Consider the following 22,320-nt stretch of genomic DNA (forward strand, 5'->3'; position numbering starts at 1 on the left):
AGCAAACCTACAATTTTTACTCTCTCACATTTCTTTCTCGCTTCTTCCAAAAGACCTTTCATATCTTCTCTCATGCTATATTTGTCATCATCATCAAATTCCTGCCATGTACCCTCAAGGGGTGTACAGGATATGATAGAACTACATGAAAAAATTACATCATTACTAACTTCCTATCTACAATTTTCCTCCAAATCAGTCTGTTACTTGTCAAGACTCCAACATTATCAGATCTTATATTTCTATCGTCTAAGGCACTTTGTACCGTATCAATCCACCTATATCTTGGTCTTCCTCTGGGTCGTTTTCCTGGCAAAGAACACTTGTCTTGCTAATCTTTCCTCTCCCATTCTATTTAAGTGACCATACCACCAGAGATTAGCTCTGCTAATGCATTCCTGGATGCTGACAATGTCAAATTCTTTCCTAATATCCTCATTTTTAATACGATATTGCCATTGATGCCATCTGTTCACGCCTCTAATCTTTCTCAGGATTCTCATATCTGCAGTCTCTAGTCTTTGGTCAAGTGTTTTACTTCTGACCCAGCTCTCAGATCCATAAGTTAAAACTGGTTTGAACACCGTCTTGTATACAGATAATTTAGTGTTCCGACTAATTTCTCTCTTATTCCATATGAATTTATTCAATTGACTTACCACCATACCAGCTTTGCTGATTCTGTTGTCTATTTCTATATTTAATTTATCATCTTCAGTAAAAATCGTGCCTAAGTAGCTGAAATGTTTTACTTGTTCCACAGGTTCTCCATTCACAACACAGCTGACATTTTCAATGATTCTGCTTATTTTCATTGTCTTTGTCTTTTTATTGCTGACCTTCATACCATATCTATTACAACAGCTATTCAATTTAGTCAGAGAATCTTGCAGACTTGTAGTGGATTTATTTAGAAGTATAACATCATCCGCATAAAGCAAAGAGCTGACATTAACATCTCCAATTTTGATATCAGGTTTAATACCACTTTCCTTCATAATGTGATCCATATAGACAATGAATAACAGAGGGGATAATGTACATCCTTGTCTCACACCAGATTTAACATTAAACCATCTTCCTGTACTTCCTTCAATTCTAACTGCTGACTTACAACTCAAATAAAGACTAAATATTGCTTGATATAATGCCCCATTGACACCATATAACTGCAGCGTATTGAATAGCTTCTCTCTTGGCACCTTTTCATATGCCTTTTCCAAATCGACAAAACTCAAATACGGATCTTGGTTATATTCCCATGATTTCTCCACTATTTGTCGTAAAATGAAGATCTGATCCTGAGAGCCTCTATTTTGCCTGAATCCAGCTTGTTCTTCACCCAGCTTTTCTTCCACAATTCTTCTCAACCGTTTCTCAAGTATACTTGCATAGATCTTGCCAGGAACACTCAGTAGTGAAATACCTCTGTAATTCTCACATTCAGATTTATTTCCCTTTTTATATATGGGCACTACAAGAGCTCTACTCCAATCATCAGGAATTCGTCCCTCTGTCCAGGACTTCTGAACTATGCAGTGCAGCCACTGTAAGACTTTTATACCACCATACTTAAGCATTTCTGGTCAAATATCATCTACTCCTGCTGCCTTTCCACATTTCAAGCCTTTGATGGCTTTTTCTACCACAAGTATGGATATGTATTTCTGACTGCATGCCTGGTCAGTGTTTTTTACCACTGTGCTGTCATCAATGCTTGTTTCATTTAGCAGTTTTTCAAAGTAATTACTCCATACTTCAAGGATATCTTTTTCCCCTGTTTTCATGTCACCTTTATCATCTCTAACTCCTTTTACAGCACTCTTTGTTACATTCCTAAGCTTCTTCAACAACCTCCAGAATATTTTGCCACCTTCTTGATATTTATTTTCTATATTCTTGCCAAAGTCCTCCCATGACTTTTGTTTAGCTCACACTGTTTAGCTTTCTTACATTTGTTTCTGTATTCTGTAAGAGTAAAAGCTGACTTATTTGCCAGGAACTTTTGATATGCTTTCTTCTTTTCCTTCACTGCCTCTTTAACTTCCTGTGTCCACCAGGGAGTTCTGATTTTTTATCCTTGCAGACAACCTCACCACATGCCTCTCTGGCTGAATCAATCAGGGTTTTCTTCAAGGTTTGCCACTGAATCTCCAAGGTTTGATTCCTGTTCTCAAACTCTTTCATTAGTTTTTCAATAATCTTTCTGTATTTTAGTCTACAGTCCACATCTGAGAGCTACTCAACTTTTATTCGTTTTAAAACTTTCTTACATGTCATTCCTTTCAATATGAAATTCAATTTTATCCTGCTCAAGAGTAAATAGTGATTGCTTCCAATTTCAAATCCTCTGTACACTCTGGTGTCCTGCACCAGGGAGAAAACATCACTATCAACAATAACATAGTCAATGAGACTTTTCTTATTCCTTGCCTCTTCTCTCCATGTGAATTTGTGCACATTTTTATGTTGGAACATGGTGTTAGTAATAACCAGTCCATGTCCTGAGCAGAAATCCAACAGATATTTGCCATTATTATTAGCTTTGCTCTTCTCTCCAAATTTTCCCAAAATATTTTTGTATGTCTGACAATCATTTCCTACTCTGCTATTTAGATCCCCAACAAGGACCAACTTTTCCTTTTTCATTGTATCAGTTGCTTTTTCTAAAGCCTCAAAAAATTCCTCCACTTCTACCTTAGTAGAACCTTCTGTGGGACCATAGGCACAATAATAAGTCTCATTGTCCAGTTCCCCATTCTCATATTTGCCCACATTACTCTACTTGAGACTGACTGCCATTCAAGAAGATTAGGCTCGTATTTTGTGTTGAATACTATGGCTACTCCTTCTTTTCCTTGATTGTCATTGCCTGAATATAACATTCTGTATTTATTGCTGAGAAAGATCTCACCAGTTCTGGTTTTTTTTTGTTTCAGTCACCCCTATTATGTCAATCTGGTACTTATCTAATTCCTCAGCTAGCTCCATTTCTTTGCCATTCAGGCTTCTTACGTTGATAGTACCGATCTTTAACTCTGGTGATGTTGAGTTGGGGTTTGTTTTCATATTTGTTCCAGTAGCTGACTTTTCGCTGTTCGCCCTGGTTCCCTGGCGAAAACAATGGGGGCCTTGTTTAACCGGGCAACGCCCCAGCCGGCATGAAATTTTGTCATGTTGTACCATCATTTTTTATTTTGGTTTAACCAATAAGAATACAATTTGGTCGGCTAAATCCCAAATTGCCAGCCCATCCTCGTTCGTTCATTATCCAAGTAGATAACCAACAGGGTGCACCATGAGAAGGTGAGGATTGGACATTAGGTCAGAAGCCCTGGTCGGTTCTCCGCATTCCTTTAAAGGCTATGTGGAGGTCTCCTCTCAGTTATACAGCTTTGACCCTTGCTACTTAAATTATTAGTACCTACCAGATCTACCATCTCTTTTACTTTTCTTTTTTCTTTTTTACTTATGTTTGTCATATCTTTAATTTTTGCGCGGGAAACTATGAGTGGCGATTCCCTTGGCAAGCGCAAATTTTAAAATTGAATCACCATACCATATCACCTTTTTTTTTTTTTTTTCTTAGATTTTAATCGACTTACCTTGTTGTTATTAATATTATACTTGCCAAGTTTGGTGCATTCCTGCTTGTCCTTGTCTAAGTTTAGTTAAACATTTTTTTTTTTCCTCCAGTCGATTTTTTAATATTTTCTTTTAAGCAAGATATTTCTAATGTCAGCTTATCCTCAGATAAATTATCATCACTGCAGCAGCATCACTTTTGTCCATTAGGACAAACGCTCTCCTCAGTAGTAACAAGAGTTCTTGAGTTCTAGACATTGCCCTGTTGTGACAGGTTCTCGGTGCCATTCTTACGTATAGTAAAAACTCATATTTCTGTAATTATGTTATAAAATTCAGTAGTACAATACATACATCTTCAAGGCCCAGCTTTCCTAATTGGGTTATGGGGGAAACAGCTGCAAGAGGAACTTCCAATGGTCACGATCCTCTGCCACAAGCTCAGGTGTTCTGGTGGGATTCCCAAACGTGTCCACCCAAGGTTTTGGATATAATCTATCCAGCGAGTCCTTGGCCTTCCACGTGGCCTTCCACCCTCTGGCTTGGCAAAGAGGGCCTGCTGAGGGAGCCTCTCTTGTGGCATTCTGACCAGGTGCCCGTACCAACGTAACTGTGATCTCTCAACACGGAGAAGCAGTTGTTGAGTATTGAGGGTTTCCCGAATTGCAGAGCTTCTGACTCCGTCGAGTCTTGTCAGCCCCACAACCCCTCGATGGAACCTCATTTCAGCCGTTTGGATTCGTGTCTGCATTCTTTCAGTCATTACCCAACTCTCATGACCATAGGTGAGGATGGGGACATAGACTGTATTGAAGACAGCCAGCTTTGCCTTCTGGTTTAACTCCCGCTTCAATACTACCAAACGGCCAAGCTCCCGCAATACTGAGCTTGTTAAGCCAATTTCAGTGTGATTCGAGTCAAAGTGTGCGAAACTGTTGAGACTACAGGCATTTCAAAAGAATGTGTAGGATATATTTTGCATGAAGAACTGCAAATGAAAAAGTTTTGCGCAAGATGGGTGCTGTGCTTGCTCACAGCAGATCAAAAACGCACTCGCATGAAAATATCTGAACAGTGTTTGGAGCATTTTAACAAGAATAAAACTGATTTTGTGCATCGATTTATTACTATGGATGAGACTTGGATTCACAATTACACACCAGAATCCAAACAGTGAACAGAAACCGGTTGTGTTCAGCATCAAAGAAGACAAATTTGGATCCATCAGCAAGAAAGGTCATGGCATCGGTGGTTTGGAATGCTAAAGGCATTTTGTTTATTATCTAGAAAAGGATAAAACAATAACTGTGGAATACTATTCCGGTCTTTTAACCAGACTAGATGAAAAAATTCATGAGAAAAGACCCTGTTTACAGAAGAAAAAAATCATCTTTCATCAGGACAATGCACCTGCCCACAAAGGTGTTTTGGCAATGGTAAAATTAAGGGATCTGCACTATGAATTGTTAGAACATCCACCCTGTTCCCCAGATTGGGCTCCCTCTAACTTCTATCTCTTCCCAAAAGTAAAACTCTTCCTCGCTGGTCAGCGTTTTTCTTCGAAGCAAGAGGTGATTGCAGGTGTAGAGAGGTATTTTGTAGATCTTATTGAGAACCACTGCAGGGACGGGATAATGTGATTATGTTGAAAAATAAAAATAATTTTTCAATTATAAATTCGTTTTTTCATTGTTAGGCTGAGAACTTTTCAAACCAACCCTCGTATACATATATGTGTGTGTGCATATGTCCATGTGTATTTATAAATATACATAAACACAACATATACAAAATAAAATTCTCAAATTACATGACCCCTCTACTCATTCATAACCTTAAAACATTGGGTCTTCTGACATTAAATACAACATAACTGGAAAGGCAGAAAATCAGCATATCTGGGTCAAAAACTTGGACAGTAACTGAGAGATAGGTAATTCTTGATTTACAGAGCAAGATAAGTGTCAGATCAATCCTTAAGTTCATTAAGGGAAAGAGCAGCAATGAATTTTCTTCCACACAGTAAAAATGACAACTCATACCTGTATATCCAATATATGCCTTACTTCTCTAGCATATATCAGTTACTACTTAAAACAAGTACAAAAAATATCAAGGTATTCTTCATAAAAATTATTCATTCATCCATATCGCATACAAGAAGAAAGGGGTGGTGGATAAGAAACCAGAAATGTTGCTATGGAAACCAATAGCAAATTAAATAGGCAAGGCCCTCAATAAGACTGTCTTAAAAACTAAGACAGTGAAACCCTGTTTGTGAAACAGGCCACACCATGGGAAAGTGGAATTGGCTTAACTGGGAGAGGTTATGTGTTGTCGGTGCTGGCCCATCATAAACCATATGCAAATTTATAAGCATAGAATACCTTATACAGTAAAAAAACAACAAGAAATCTAAAGCAAGACCCTGGGATCTAACAAGACTCAAGTGTGCTCAGAAAGTGGTAAGAAAATTTGGCAGTCGGTAGGAAACAATTAAACCAGGAGTTCAGGTTAGTAGTACAACAACACAGTTTCTATTCTTATGAAAGGTCACCTGAATGCAACATTAATTGCTGCCAGCCATAGCAATTAATGTTGCAGATTACACTGGTATAAAGAATACTGAGTGGTCCACCGAACATTCCAGAAAAGATATTGGGCAATGAATCATGTTACACCCTTTCCCAATTGGATGGAAAAGTATGTAAAGTTGCAGATTCCCAAGGAATACCTAATACCCAACTGTATAATCTCATATCACAAAAGATGGTGTACATCTTTTTTTTAAAATATACTCCCCCCCCCCACACACACATAAGTCATATTAATAATAGAGTCAAACTATTATAGAGGGTGGACCATAAGCAATAAAGAGATTTAAACATTTAATAACTTTATTATTATTTTTTGTTATAATGACATACAGATTTTTTTTATTAGTTATAAAAAATCACATCAGATAAAGCAGCTTCACATTTTCAGCTTCAATGGAATTAGATAAGTACCAGATCGACATAATAGGGGTGACTGAAACAAAAAAGACCAAAACTGGTGAGATCTTTCTGAGTAATATATACAAAATGTTATATTCAGGCAATGACAATCAAGGAAGAGAAGGAGTAGCCATAATATTCAACACTAAATATGAGGCAAATCTTCTTGAATGGCAGGCAATTTCAAGTAGAGTAATGTGGGCAAACATCAGAATGGGAAACTGGACAATGAGACTTATTTGCGCAGAATTTTTTGTTGCTTTAGAGAAAGCAACTGACACAATGAAAAACTGGTCTTTGTTGGGGATCTAAATAGCAGAGTAGGAAATGATTGTCAGACATACAAAAATATTTTGTGAAAATCTGGAGAAAAGAGGAAAGCTAATAATAATGGCAAATACTTGTTGGATTTCTGCTCAAAACATGGATTGGTTATTACTAACACAATGTTCCAACATAAAAATGTGCACAAATTCACATGGAGAGAAGAGGGAATGAATAAGAAAAGTCTCATTGACTATGTTGTTAATTGATTATTGTTGATAATGATGTTTTCTCTCTGGTGCAGGACACTAGAGTGTATAGAGGATTTGAAATTAGAAGTGATCACCATTTAGTCTTAAGTAGATTAAAATTGAAATTCATAATGAAAAGAATAACATATAAGAATGTTTTAAAGAGAATAAAAGTTGAGCAGCTCTAAAATGTGAACTATAGACTAAAATACACATACATTATTCAAGAAAAAATTAACGAGTTTGAGAACAGGAATCATACCTTGGAGATTCAGTGGCAAGCTCTGAAGAAAACACTGATTGATTCTGCCAGAGAGGCATGTGGTGAGGTTGTCTACAAGGAGAGAAAAATCAGAACTCCCTGGTGGACACAGGAAGTTAAAGAGGCAGTGAAGGAAAAGAAGAAAGCATATCAAAAGTTCCTGGCAAATAAGTCAGCTTGTGCTCTTAGAGAATACAGAGACAAATGTAAGAAAGCTAAACACTGTAAAACTAGCTAAACAAAAGTCACGCGAAGACTTTGGTAAGAACATAGAAAATAAATATCAAGAAGGTGGTAAGACATTCTGGAGGTTGTTGAAGGAGCTTAGAAATGGAGGAAAGAATACTGTAAAAGGAATTAGAGATGATAAAGGTGATATGAAAACTGGAGAAATAGATAACCTTGAAGTATGGAGTAATTACTTTGAAAAATTGCTAAATGAAACTAGCAATGATGACAGCACAGTGATAAAAAACACTGATAAGGCATGCAATCAGGAATACATATATATACTTGAAGTAGAAAAAGCAATCAAAAGTCTGAAATGCGGAAAGGCAGCTGGAGTAGATGTTATTAGATCAGAAATGCTGAAGTATGGAGGTATACGAGTTTTACGGTGGCTACACTGCATAGTTCAGAGAGCTTGAACAGAAGGACGAATTCCGGATGATTGGAGTAGAGCTCTCATAGTACCCATATATAAAAAAGGAAATAAAGCTGATTGTGAGAATTACAGAGGTATTTCTCTACTGAGTGTTCCTGGTAAGATTTATGCCAGTATACTTGAGAAACTGTTGAGAAGAATTATGGAAGAGAAGCTTGGTAAAGAACAAGCTGGATTCAGGCCAAATAGAGGCTGTCAGGATCAGATATTCACTTTACGACAAATAGTTGAGAAGTCATTGGAATATAACAAAGATCTGTATTTAAGTTTTGTAGATCTGGAAAAAGCATATGACAAGGTGCCAAGAGAGAAGCTATTCAAAATGCTACAGTTGTATGATGTGAGTGGATCATTATATCAAGCAATACTTAGTCTTTATTTGAGTTGTAAGTCAGCAGTTAGAATTGAAGGAAGTACAGGAAGATGGTTTAATGTTAAATCTGGTGTCAGACAAGAATGTACATTATCACCTCTGTTATTCATTATCTATATGGATTACATTATGAAGGAAAGTGGTATTAAACCTGATATCAAAATTGGAGATGTTAATATCAGCTCCTTGCTTTATGCGGATGATGTTATACTTCTAAATAAATCCGTTACAAGTCTGCAAGATTCCCTGCCTAAATTGAATAATTGTTGTGATAGATATGGTATGAAGGTCAGCAATAACAAGACAAAGATAATGAAAATAGGCAGAAGCATAATATCAGCTGCATTGTGAATGGAGAATCTATAGAACAAGTAAAACATTTCAGCTATTTAGGCACGGTTTTAAGTGAAGATGGTAAATTAAATATGGAAATAGACAACAGAATCAGCAAAGCTGGTATGGTAGGAAGTCAACTGAATAACGTTTTATGGAATAAGAGAGAAATTAGTCAAAATACTAAATTAGCTGTATACAAGACAGTGTTCAAACCAATTTTAACTTATGGATCTGAGAGCTGGATCAGAAGTAAAACACTTGACCAAAGACTAGAGACTGCAGATACGAGAGTCCTGAGAAAGATTAAGGGCATGAAGAGGTGGCATCAATGGCAATATCATACTAAAAACGAGGATATTAGGAAAGAACTTGACATTGTTAGCATTCAGGAACGTGTTAGCAGAGCTAATCTCAGGTGGTATGGTCACTTAAACAGAATGGGAGAGGAAAGATTAGTAAAACAAGTGTTCTCTGCCAGGTTTGCAGGAAAAAGACCCAGCGGAAGACCAAGATATAGATGGATTGATACGGTAAAAAGTGCCTTAGAAGATAGAAATAAGATCTGACAATGTTGTAGCTTTGACAGGTAATAGATTGATTTGGCAGAAAATTGTAGGTAGGAAGTTAGTAATGATATGATTTTTCATGTAGTACTATCATATCCTGTACACCCCTTGAGGGTAAATGTCAGGAATTTGATGATGATGATGGAACCGGCATAGCTGAGGAAGCAGGCCTATAGCTGAGTCAGTATTCCTGACTGTAATCTGCCTGTGTTCACAGGACCGGTTTGCCTGCTTGCAGGATGAAAAATCCCAGATAAACTGGGGAAAAAACCCTGCTATCCACACCGAAGACCGGCTAACTTGGCTATGGCTGAGGAAGATCCTTAAGCTCCTTGCATTGTCGACGGGAATTGAACCTAGGACACTACTTCCCCAGGCAAATGATTGTGAAGCACAAAGCCACTAGGCTAACCTCGCAGACTCTATTTACCCTACTGTTAAGCTTTGCATACTATGCTTTTGCCATGTAGAATTAACAAACACTTATTTAAGTTTAGGTGCCAATATTTTGTTTCTGTCACAGAGAAATCATCAGGAATACAATCTTAAAACTGTAAAAGCACATACAGAAGCAAGTAAAAAAAGTCAGAATGGAAGTTTCAGCACCCATAATGTTCCTATGAGGAAACATCCTCTAAGGGTGCTGTTGGATAGCTTTAGCTTTTGAGCAGGAGGCCTGAGAATTAAAGTTGCCTGAATCTTCCCATGATTTGGGATGAGAGTTTCCATCTTTTGTGTTAAACTTCTCCAAAATTTGGGAAAGATTTTCCTGGGTAATAGTTTATCACCTTCTCCATTATTCTCAAGAATATGTAGCTGAGGGCAATGGGACAATAGTGTAGTATATCCAGATTTCAGATTCTATGACAGGGCCATTATTATTATTACGTGATTTGAGTGGTGGAGACAGTGAGGGCACCTACTCTACAACTCACTGTCTCCACTACTCAAATCCATCAACTACAATGAACAGCAACTACCATCATCATCTACACCAATATCATCTACCACCCACCACAACTGGTGTTTTCACAGACAATTGCAAACATCCATGCCCACGGCAGGATTCGAACAAGCAGCCTTTTGGTTGGAGAGTGGATATGCTAACCATTCAGCCAACCAGGCCAGCTGTACACCATGTTCTAATACACTGCAATAAGAGCAACGTATCTGAACATGTTGCAAAATTACAATCCTTCAAATACAACAAGGAGAGGAAACCTCTTCTAATATGAAAGAACTCAACATTATTCCAATTTTGGAAGAGCAAGTCCCACTGATGACATCTTATGATCTCCCACTGACTTTCTTCTGATTAAGTACATACCAACAGAAGGTGAAAAAAGTGAATTAGCTTCATCAACAAATAAAAATAACTGCCACTTATGCAGTGTACATAATACAAAACACCTGACAAGAGGCAATACACTGATATTTGTTGGGTTACCAGAAGTATATATTTTATATAATAGAGAGCTAATGAAAGCCATTAAAGTTTGGCGAGTTTCTGCAATTGCAAGCAAACTCAATGTTTTTATTACTGGTATGACGTACTTTTTTAAATGGAGTATAGACATGATAGCTATATTAGATAATATTAATTTTTTAAAAATAATATTTACTGGCAAAAAGTATTTTTAGAACCAAATAACACAACAGAACCAGTGGAAACAAAGTAAATAAATGGAATGTATGACAAAATACGATGGACTGATGTCAAACAGACCTAAATTTTCAGTATCAAAACTTAATCAGTTTATGAAATCATTTCCTTATTGGTACAACTGACAGACATACTGCATAATTCACATGAAAGTATTTCCTCCCTAGTATAATTAATTGATAAACATAGTGCATAGCTAACCCACAAATTCAAGTAGTTTAAACTGGTTATACTTAAACATTCCATTCTGATATACAGACAAATAAAGCAGCATACATTCCATTACTATCAGGAATGTTAATAGGCATTCTAAAAATATTAACTTATCAGCATAAACAATTATAAAAATTTTCAGTCAAGTAGCAAGGCATCTGCAGACTATGATTATCTTTTCAAACTTATTTTACATCAGCACTTAAATTTTCTGTTATATATGGAGAGCAAATGAATGGCAGGCCAGATGCATTAAATTTCCTAAAAATCTCTGAATTTTTCAAGCCTTTACAATTCTCTGAGATTGACTAGACAGTTTCATACAAGAAATGGCCTGGTTCTTCCTCTTACAGTGTATGCAAACCATGCTAAAAAAAGAAAAAACATGTACTTCAAAATACATTTAATAAGATCAGCAAAGGTGGATGGATTGTGGAGCAAATATAGTTGTCGGTAGAGAGGGATCTGGTGATAAATCATGGCACTACATGAAGATGATGAGTAATAATAATATTTTCATTCAAAATATTTTCATTTCAAAAATTTTATCTATAATATAACAGATAAAATCAGTGGATATTAGTAGAAAAAAAATAAAGAGAGATGAATCTTCTCAGATACCTGACCAAGTATAGAATTCTCAAAAGACTTCATGTCAACACTTAATTGCTGCTTTCGTGTTTGAATTTCATGCTGAACACAAGATGATCTGGCTTTATGTGCAACCAATTCTTGAAACATTGAAATTTCATTCTCCTGTCAAACCAAATGGAATTGAATTACTAGATAACAATGGATAATCAAGAAGAGTCAACCTTTTTTTTTTCAAAGTTATTAATTCTATTTTTATTAATATATAATTCTAATAAATAAAAGATATGCTGATTACAGCTTATGCTATTTATGAAAACTAAGTCTATCCACAAAACTACAATGAGTTTTGATTTTCAGCAGTGCATACAATATATACCATTCAGCATGAGCTTCAATATCACACAAATAAGATAACTCCTTGATCAAAATTCCAAATAAGTATGTTGCAAAAACATACTGGCTAGCTCATGCAGGAGTTATACCTATACATTTGATGACTTATGTCCTCTAAGAGTGGAGGATTTGGAAGGCAGTGACACTAATGATTTTGAAAGCATATGGTGTGAGACAGAGGTAGGCAAGACAGGATATTTAGTGGTTTTGACTTGGAAGATGAACAGACATGCAGGGGTATCAAAGAGATGGGAACATATGTGGAATTATAAGGCAGGTGATTATAATAGTCTTAGGCATCAACTTGGGGAAGTTTCATGGAGGGAGGAATTGGAAGGCCAGGATATCATTAGCACTCTGGAAATTATGAAGGAATATTTGTTAGCAGCAATAGTAAGCTGTATTCCATAAGTGAAGAGGACACAATTTGGAGTAAACTGGATGACAAACAATATTAAACAGGAACTGCATGCAAAAAAGAGGCTATGGAAGAGATATAAAGAGACAGGTGAAGAGAAGATGCATGAAGAATATAAGACACAGGCCAGGAGAGTGACTAATATGGTAAGGAAGGTGAAACTGGAATATGAGAAGAGATTGGCCCTAAGATCCAAAGAAAATCCTTGGGAATTTTTTTTAGCTATGTGGCCAGTAGGAGGAGAAATGATTGTCGAAGAATGACAATGTGGGATAAAAATGGGAATAGAGTGACTGACACAAAGGACATAGTGGAATTGTTCAATGAACAATTTATTGGTGTATTTCATCCAGGAGGAGTAAATTTTAATACTAGAGGGATAGTGCAGGTTTGAGGTTTAGAGGTGCAGGAGGAGAAAGTGTGTTCCAAATATGAGTATTCTGGATGTCAGTAAAGCTGTGGGACAGGATGGTATTTCACCATGAGTTTTGAGATTTTGAGTAATGTGCTGAAGAACTGACAGCTCCTTTGTGTGTCATCAGTAGATTTTAAGATCTTGGAGAAATTACTGAGGGACAGTATACAGCATTAGGCAGATGAGGGTAATGTTATCTGTGACAGTCAACATGAATTTGTGAAGACACGCTCGTTTTAGTAATATGCTAGCCATTAAAAATAAAGTTGCAAGAGCAGTAGATGAGGGAAAGGCATATACTGCTATTTTCTTGGCATTATGAAAGAAATGAGTCAGTGTACTAGCTGTGAAATGTACCCTTTGAGGAGTGCTGTCGGAGTGTGGATAGATGATAATAAAGGATTGAATGTGTGTAGAAAATGTGAGGAGAATGAGGAATTGCAGTATATTTCGGATCGTGAGTGTGATATTTTTATCAAACTTCAGAATGAAGAAAATAGCGAAATGACAAGAAACGGCAAGGTTGTACATGAGAATTATGAGAGTGTGAATGTAGAAAGTGTGAATGATAGTATTAATGGTTTCTCAGAGAATAAAAAAGATGAGATAGATGCACTGAGTGAGATTGCGTTGTTGAATGGTGCGATAGAAAGGGCAAAACAGTAGCTAGAGTGCATGAACAAAAGTCGACTGAATGAACCAACCAATAATAAAAGGTATGACAGGAAAAATAGACGTATGAATGTGAACATGAACAAAATGAAGGATAGAGTGCTGTATGGAGATTCGTTAGTACGAGGTGTGTTAGTAGAGGATTTGACAAACTTGTACCAACCTGGTGCGACCATAAAGGATGTAACTGAGTCTATTAGAGAGCAAAAGGAAAGGGTGAAAGAAATGATTGTTGTGGCAGGTACGAATGATTTGAAAGGAGATAAAATGGAAATGATAGAAGACCTGAATGAATTGTTTGAGGTAGCAAAAGAAAAGAGTGAGAGAGTTAGAATGATTAGTCTTATGCCACGGTATGACAGTGAAATGTTTATAAGGAGGGCCATAATTGCGAATGACTTTATGCGTGGGTTATGTATGACGAGTGGTGTGAAATTTGTGGACGTGTGGAGTGAGTTTGATGGGCGAAAGGATCTATATAAGATGGATGGCTTGCATTTGAATGGTTATGGTGTAAGAAGACTTGAGAAAGTGTTGCTGAATGCAGTGGATGTGCAAATTCAGGGAAACTAGATTTGTTAAGGGGGGGGGGGGGGAGTAGATATACAGTCCTTAGGGAGGCAGTTGAATGTAAGAATGAATATAATATGCTAGAGCAAATAAGGACAACAAACCAGAGTGGGATAGTTAATATAAGGCATCAAGGTAGGGTTGGGGCAAATGGGGGTGTTAAATTCATGTACACTAATACTAGGAGTATTAGGAACAAGAAGGAAGAGTTTTTGGCCATGGTTGGCACTTCCAGACCACAGGTTATTGGTATTAGTGAAACATGGCTGACTGTAGATGATATAGCTAGTGGGATTGAATGTGATGGGTATAGTGTGTTCAGGAATGACAGAGAGAATAAAATGGGAGGAGGAGTGTTATTGATAATAGCTGATGAACTGCAGCCAAGGAGAATAGAAGTTGAATTGCAGGATAGAGAAAAGAGCACATTTGAGGCCATTTGGTGCGAGATTGTGGCTAGCAGAACTAAATATACAATTGGGTGCTGCTATAGACCAGGTGATGGAAAAGATGGTGGTGACAGTACGCACAAGCAACTAGAAGAAATGAGTGGAAGGAGGGTGATTATTATGGGAAATTTCAACTGTGGTCGCATTGATTGGAGTGAGGAGAGGACACATGGGAGGAAGGAAATGGATTTTATGCGGTTATTAAGGGATAACTATCTGCGACAGCATGTAATGGAAAATACTAGGGGTCAGAGAGTGCTTGACCTAGTAATTACATCTGAGGATTTGGCTGTAACAAATATGACCACATTGCCACCAACCGGTGAGAGTGATCATAGGGTCTTGACTTGAGAGGTGGCTAAAGGTGTAGAATTTTCAATTAAGACAGGGTACATGTGGAATTATCGGGCTGGAAAGTATGACAAGCTTAGGATTTTGATTGGCTCAGTGCCATGGCATGTACAACTGCAAGGACTAGAAGTTGATAGTGCATGGGAGGTAGTAAAGAAGTGCTTGCATGAAGCAATGGCTGACTGTATACATAGAGTCCGAATAATAAATCAAGTAGGGGTTAAATGGATGAATAACACCATTAAGCTTGAGCTGCAAAAAAAGAAACAACTATGGAGGGAATTTAAGGAGAAAGGTGACCGGCAGGCACATGAACGGTATAAAGCGCAGGCCAGAAGGGTGACGAGTGTGGTAAGAAAGCAAAAAAGGATTACGAAAGAACATTGGCCATGCAGGCTAAAGAGAATCCTAAACAGTTTTTTCGATATGTTGCAAGTAAAAGGAAAAAGGGAAAAATGTATATGGCAGAATGATTTTAAAGAATGCCAATGGTAGGGAGGTAACTGATGATACCTCCCTACCATATGATGAGTATATTGCACATTGCAGAAACGAATAAACCAGTAGATTATACGGGAATTGTGGTGAATGAAGTGGAGGTGAGTAGTCTATTGCATAACCTCAATGTCAATACATCTGTGGGATTGGATGGTATACCAGCTCGTGTAGTATGAGAAGCAGCTAAAGAATTGTCAGTACCCTTGACCATTTTGTTTAATTTGAGTCTCGGGTCTGGGTTAGTCCCGAGCGGGTGGAAGGAGGGGAAAATAGTACCACTGCATAAAGGTGGTTCCAAGACTGCTGTTGTAAATTACCGACCGATTAGCATATCAGGAATCATTGTCAAGGTCTTAGAGAAATTAGTCAAGAAAACAATACAGGATTGGATAGATGAAAATGGGATGTTGTATGGGGGACAACATGGTTTTGTGAAGGGTAGCTCATGCCTCAGTAACTTGCTCACGTTTTATAACACAGTGACGGCTGAACTGGATAGGGGTAGTGGGTTTACAGTGATACTACTGGACCTTGCCAAGGCCTTTGACAGGATACCACATGGAACCCTAATCAGTAAACTGGAGCAGATGGGGATGGATATAGGTTTGGTGAGATGGATAGGAGGGTGGTTGAAGGAGAGATACCAGTGAGTGGTTTATTCAGCAGTGGAGTCAAAAAGACGTCTTGTGGCTAGTGGAGTGCCGCAGGGCTCTGTTCTTGGACCACTGCTTTTCAATTTGTTCATCAATGATATTGGAAAGGATTTGAGAGGAAGTGTTCACTTGTTTGCTGATGATGCAAAGTTGGGTAGAGCAATTGTGAGTGCACAGGATGTCAAAATTTTACAGGATGATTTGGATAGTTTGGAGGACTGGGCTAGGAAAAATGGATGTCAGTTTAATGTGGCAAAGTGTAAAGTTATGCACTTTGGTGTGAAAAGAATAGCAGCAGTATATCGCATTGGTGGAACCATACTCCAGGAGACTGATGAGGCCAGGGATTTGGGAGTGCTGGTGGATAGGGAGTTGAAGTTTAGGGGGGCACATTGCAAAAGTGACTAAAACAGCTCACCAAATCACTTGGCTTCTGAAAAATACTTTAACATGCAGAGACAAACAAGTTGTTGTTCCTCTGTATCGAGCCTTGATAAGACCCCTTCTAGACTTCTGTGCCCAGTTATGGGCACCAGGGTTTCTTCGTGATGGGGAGGAAATGGAGAGGGTCCAGAGACGAGTGACCAAGATGATAGCAGGTCTGTGGAATGAACCTTATGAGAATAGGTTGAAGATTTGTGGGTTGCAGAAATTGGACGATAGGGGAAGGAGGGGTGATATGATTGAGACATTCAAATTACTGAAGAGTTTTTATAAGATTGATCCAGAAGATATTTTTGAAAATATGACTGGTGGTGGGAGGACTAGGGGCCATGCATGGAAGCTGGGCAAGAGCATGGTTGACAAGGGTGTTAGAGCTAGGTTTTTTACTTGGAGAGTGGTGAATGAGTGGAATAAGCTTCCAGAGTCTGTTGTGGGTGCTACAACCGAGAATGAGTTCAAGGCAACATATGATAGATACTGTGTGAATGTTGAATAGTTGTTCCAGACATGATGTTAGGGCTTCCCTCGATGAGTCTGTCGACTCCTTGGAGTTTTCCGGAACAATAATAATAATATGAAGGCATTTGACAGGGTGCCACATGATAAGCTGATATTTAAGTTGCAGCACATGGGTTTGAATGTCAGGATGGTCAACTGGATTCAGGATTGGCTGTCCGATAGGCATCAGAGAGTTGTGTATGGTGGGGCAGTTTCAATGAGGCAGAGGGTTACAAGTGGGGTCCCACAGGGCTCAGTACTGGAACATACTGTATATTGTTTAACCTTTATATAAATGACATTGTCAGTGGATTGCAAGGGGATAATCTGTTGTTTGTGGATGATGCGAAGCTGGGAAGGGTTATTAGTAATAGTGCAGATGTTGTAGCCCTGCAAGAGGATTTGAATAAACTAGACAGATGGCCAAATGTATGGAGAGTATCAGTTTAATTAATGCAGCAAAATGTAAGGTCTTGAAGTTTGGGACACATTGATGGGATGCTGCATACTCTATTGGAGGAAGTAGGGGAGCCAAAAGATCTGGAGTTGATGGATAGAAACCTGAAATTTAGGGGACATATTGCAAAGGTGGTGAAGGTAACACAGAGGATTGCTGCAATAATGAGAAAGACACTGACCTGCAGAGATAAAAGAGTTATCATTCCGTTGTATAAGACTCTGATCAGACCACACTTCGACTATTGTTCTCAGATTTGGTTCCAAGGATTTGAAAGGGATAAATTAACTGTGGAAAGGGTACAAAGGTGGATAACAAAGATGGTTTCAGGATTGTACAATGTCAGTTATTGAGGATCAGCTCAATGAATGTGGACTGCAGAGTTTGGTATATAGAAGGAGAGGTGATATTATTGAGACTTTTAAACTGTTAAGAGGTGGTTACAGGGTGGACACTGGGGAGTTCTTTTGCTTGGTTGAACAGTGGGAAGGAGTGATGACAAGCGGCCATCCCTGGAAGTTACAAAAGGAAACTGTGAGCAAGAGGGTGAGGAGTGGTTTCTTTGCATGGAGGGTGGTTGAAACATGGAATGCATTGCCTGATAGAGTGGTGAGAGCGAAAACGGTCAATGAGTTTAAGGAGTGATATGATAGACTTTGTGTTTCCTAGGAAGGACCTCCCGCGATGAGTCTTTTGACTCCTTGGAGGCCTAAATAATATCTTTTCAACCAAACTCCACACCCTCTGGGTCAAATTGGAATGCGTGGTTAAAATTCAAACAAGCAGTAAAACAGAATATGATTGAATGGGGAAAGGAACGGCCTTCTCCAAAAGAAAAAAGTTGAAAGACCAGTATAAAGAAAGAAGCTGGTTCATAGCAAGACACAATGGAATAGAACGCAGCAACATCAGAAACACCAACACAGAGATTGAAGTGGAAAGGTAGAAACTGGTAAAAGAAAAAAAGCAATTTTAAAATAAGAATACAGAAGCACTTAGCAGATAGCCTTTCACAGCTGCATTCTTCAATAGACAATTCACCAAAGACTTAATCATTATCCACATCTACAAGCATCTGAATATCTACCTACACTCAGTGACAATATCACTGACAAAATTTAAACAGTAAAAGTCCCGGAACCAAACGCTGTGGAAGTCCACTATTGGTCTTCATTTTCCTTGATACTGCTTACCAGTACACAATTCTGATATCTGTCATGCAGCACATTTCCAATCTAGTTCACTAACCTGATATGTAATACCATATTGCAACTTAAATATCAACTTATCATATAGTCTCTTGTCCAATTCCTTTGCCAAATCTAAAAACATAAGGGCATATGCCTTTCCTTGTCAATTGCTATCATTACTTTATTATAAAAGGCAAGCAGATAACTGAAATAAGAGTAGAAAATTTTTTACCTTGGGTATAATATATGTTAAAGATACCAAGCTATTTTAAACCTGGTTTTTACTCCCAAGCAAGCAAACAGACAAATAAGTCAAGTTTGCGCCTGCACGTAATGCAAGTCTAAGTGACCCGTAAAGTAGTACAAGTCAAAACAACTCGTACAAGGTAAAGTTGGAATAAGCTCTGATCACTATTCTTAATATTTACCCTTAATGCAAAGCAATCTCCTTGAGGAGATGTATGATGCTATGCATTAGAGGCAAGGGACAACTACTCAGACCGGTATCGACCTTTATTGAGGTCTCATCAGTGGGAGCCAGGCTAGAAATACTAAGGTAAGTAGTACAGAGCTTATAAGTATTTTACCAAAACAAGTTACCAAAAGGTCTTATTAAATAAAATAAAAATCTCAGGATGAGAGATAGATGTAGAAAGTTTTTTTATCTTGGGTATATGTTAAAGATACCAAGCTATTTTTTTTTTTAAACCTGGTTTTAACTCCATTTCCCAAGTAAGCAAACAGACAAATAAGTCAAGTTTGCGCTTGCACGTAATGCAAGTCTAAGTGACCCGTAAAGTAGTAGTACAAGTCAAGGAAACTCGTGATAAAGTTGGAATAAGCTCTGATCACTATTCTTAATATTTACCCTTAATGCAAAGCCCATCTCCTTCAGGAGATGTATAATGCATAGCATCATACATCACCATACATTTGGATTTTGACATTAAGCTTTCAACTTTTCCCATTTCTCTAAGAATAAAACCTGCTTTTTCCCAAGATGAAATACCCCAATAAAGTGAACATTAAAGATTAACCTATCCCCTGAGCATCTGAATTAGTCAGTTGATCCTCATTTCCATTTGTTAAGTCATTTGCCCACAGTCACTTCTCAGAATATTCTTGGATTGCAATGTAAACACTTTTCGATTTCAACATAATGAAGGAATGCTTGAGGATTTTCCCTGAATCATATTGCTGGTAGTCTCTCCTTGTATTCATATTGTAGTCTCTTCTTGTATGCTGGCCTGATTGGCCGAGTGGGCAGCATATCTGCTCTCCTGAGAAAAGGCTGCAGGTTCAAATCCTGCATGGGCATGGATGTTTGCAATTGTGAAAATACTAGTGGTGATGATGGGCGGTAGATGGCATTGGTGTAGATGATGGTGGATTTAGTGGTGGAGACAGAGTTTTAGAGTAGGTGCCCTCCCATGATAACTCTTTGGACTCCCTGGTGGTGTTACATAGTAATAATAACAACATTCCTATTTTGTCTTCTTTACTATACCATTTACATTCCCACTGCAAATGAGTTCCAATTTCCTTAGTCATTTATTCTACCATCAAATTGTGCGATTTTTTTTCACTTGAATGCAATATGAATTTTTTCACTCGAATGCCATTGGTATGGACACATATTTCCTGACAAGCTCCCATACATCAAATATCTTTTCCTTCAATTCTTCCTCCCATGGAATCAAGAAGTTGATGTTTTCCCCCCTTAAGAAACTCCCCATGAAAGGTTTTTATGTAAATGTGTGGGTAGGTTAAGAATGTTTGTTTTTTATTTATTTTTTAATTAATGTCACACATATATACATATGTGTGTGTGTATTTGTTATAATTTTATTCATTTTATACATAGTCCAGAAACCCTACTCTTGACCATAACTGGAAATTTTTCAAGGCACTTCAATTCATAACTGGCATGATGTCTCACACAATGTAATGAAATTCATCTACCGCCTAAAGATAATCACAAACGTCTATGCCCAAAGCAGGATTCAAACTTCCTAGTTGGAGAACAGAAAGGCGGCTACTTAGCCAACCAGGCAAGCTCAGACTATTATTATAGTTGATTGTCTTATAATAACCACCAATTCATTCTCTTTATTCCTGATACTTCTAGCATTCATATAAAGAAACATCAATGTGGGCAGATGAAGGAAATGGCTACTCAGTAATACTGCTAGACTTAACAAATGCATTTGGCAGGATTCCACACAGAACTGTTGCATAAAGTGAAGCAAATGCAGATGGATATGAAGCCGGCAATTCGGATTAAAGGGTAGCTGATGGACATGTATCAAAGGGTGGTGTGTATGGATATGCTGAGTCCAGAAGAAGACAGGTGACCAGTGGTGTACTGCAAGGCTCAGTACAAGTCCTCTGCTGCTTAACTTGTATATCAATGATGTAGGAGCTATCCAGGAAAGTCACTAGTGGAATGCCTCAGGGTGTTTTGGAGCCATTACTGTTTAACTTGTATATTAATGATATAGGTGAAGATTTGGATAGAGATATTCAGTTGTTTGCAGATGATGCAAAGTTGGGACGAACCATGAAGGGTGGTGAAGATGTTATGGCCTTATAAGACTTGAATAAATCGAGTGATTGGGCAAAGAAATGGGGATGCGAGTTCAATGTTGCAAAATGTAAGGTTTTAAAATTTGGAAAACAAAGATGGAATGCAGAATTTATGCTTGGTGAGGATATATTGTTGGAGGTGGAAGAAATAAGAGATCTGAGGGTGGTAGTGGATAAGGATCTGAAATTTAGGGGACACATAGCCAAAATTGTGAAGACAACACAAAGGCTTCTGGGAATGATGATGAGGACACTGACGTGTAGAAGTAGGCAGATTTTTGTTTCGTTGTATAAAGCTTTGATTAGGCCACACATGGACTATTGTGCCCAGATTTGGTCACCTGGTTTTCAGAAGGATGAAGAGATGTCAGAAATGGTCCAAAGGCGATCGACTAAGGTAGTTTCTGACCTCTGGAGTGTTGGGTATGAGGAAAGATTGAGAAGATGTAAATTTGCAGAGTCTGGTGGACAGGAGGAAGAGGGGGAGATATGATAGAGACCTGCAAGTTGGTAAGGGGGTTGTTATAGGATCAATACCAGAGAAGTTCTACAGAAAATAGTGGGAGATCGGGGGAGAACCAGAGGTCATCCCTGGAAACTGTATAAAGAGGGTGTGAGTAGGGGAGTGAGAGGCAGGTTTTTTTTCGTGCAGAGTTGTACATGATTAGAATGCCTTGCCTGAGAGTGTGGTGTCTGCAAGGAGTATGAATGTGTTCAAGGCACGGTATGATGAGCTGTGTGGGTGATAAAAGGACCTCCCAGATGAGTCTGACTCCATTAGGTCTTGGGGTAATAATAATAATATTTAAGGGGAAATATTCAGTTATGCTGATAATGAAAAACTGTGAAAAGCAATAATCAACGATGATGAAGTAGCGATTCTGCAGGATGACTTAAATGTATAAAGGTCAATGGCTACCAGTTTAATGTGGCCAAGTGTAAGGTAAAAGCACGTGGAA

The 22,320-nt window shown here is 38.1% G+C and overlaps 1 protein-coding gene across 5 annotated transcripts in view; it reads right to left on the reverse strand.

Annotated features, from left to right (window-relative positions):
• Positions 1-22,320, reverse strand: part of LOC150102853 (eukaryotic elongation factor 2 kinase-like) — a 389,384-nt gene that overhangs the window by 135,336 nt on the left and 231,728 nt on the right. For 4 of the 5 annotated variants that reach the window (XM_090397538.1, XM_090397535.1, XM_090397536.1 and 1 more), the window contains one exon: positions 11,795-11,929. The exons of the other annotated variant lie outside the window; for it this stretch is intronic. In XM_090397538.1, coding sequence (XP_090253664.1) covers positions 11,795-11,929 — 135 coding nt within the window. The remainder of the gene's footprint in view (positions 1-11,794; positions 11,930-22,320) is intronic. 5 annotated transcript variants of the gene reach the window in all.

Source organism: Typopeltis vanoorti, chromosome 9 (assembly GCF_054136105.1).
Source record: "Typopeltis vanoorti isolate ZY-2024b chromosome 9, IOZ_Tvanoo_1.0, whole genome shotgun sequence".
NCBI lineage: Eukaryota > Metazoa > Arthropoda > Arachnida > Uropygi > Thelyphonidae > Typopeltis > Typopeltis vanoorti.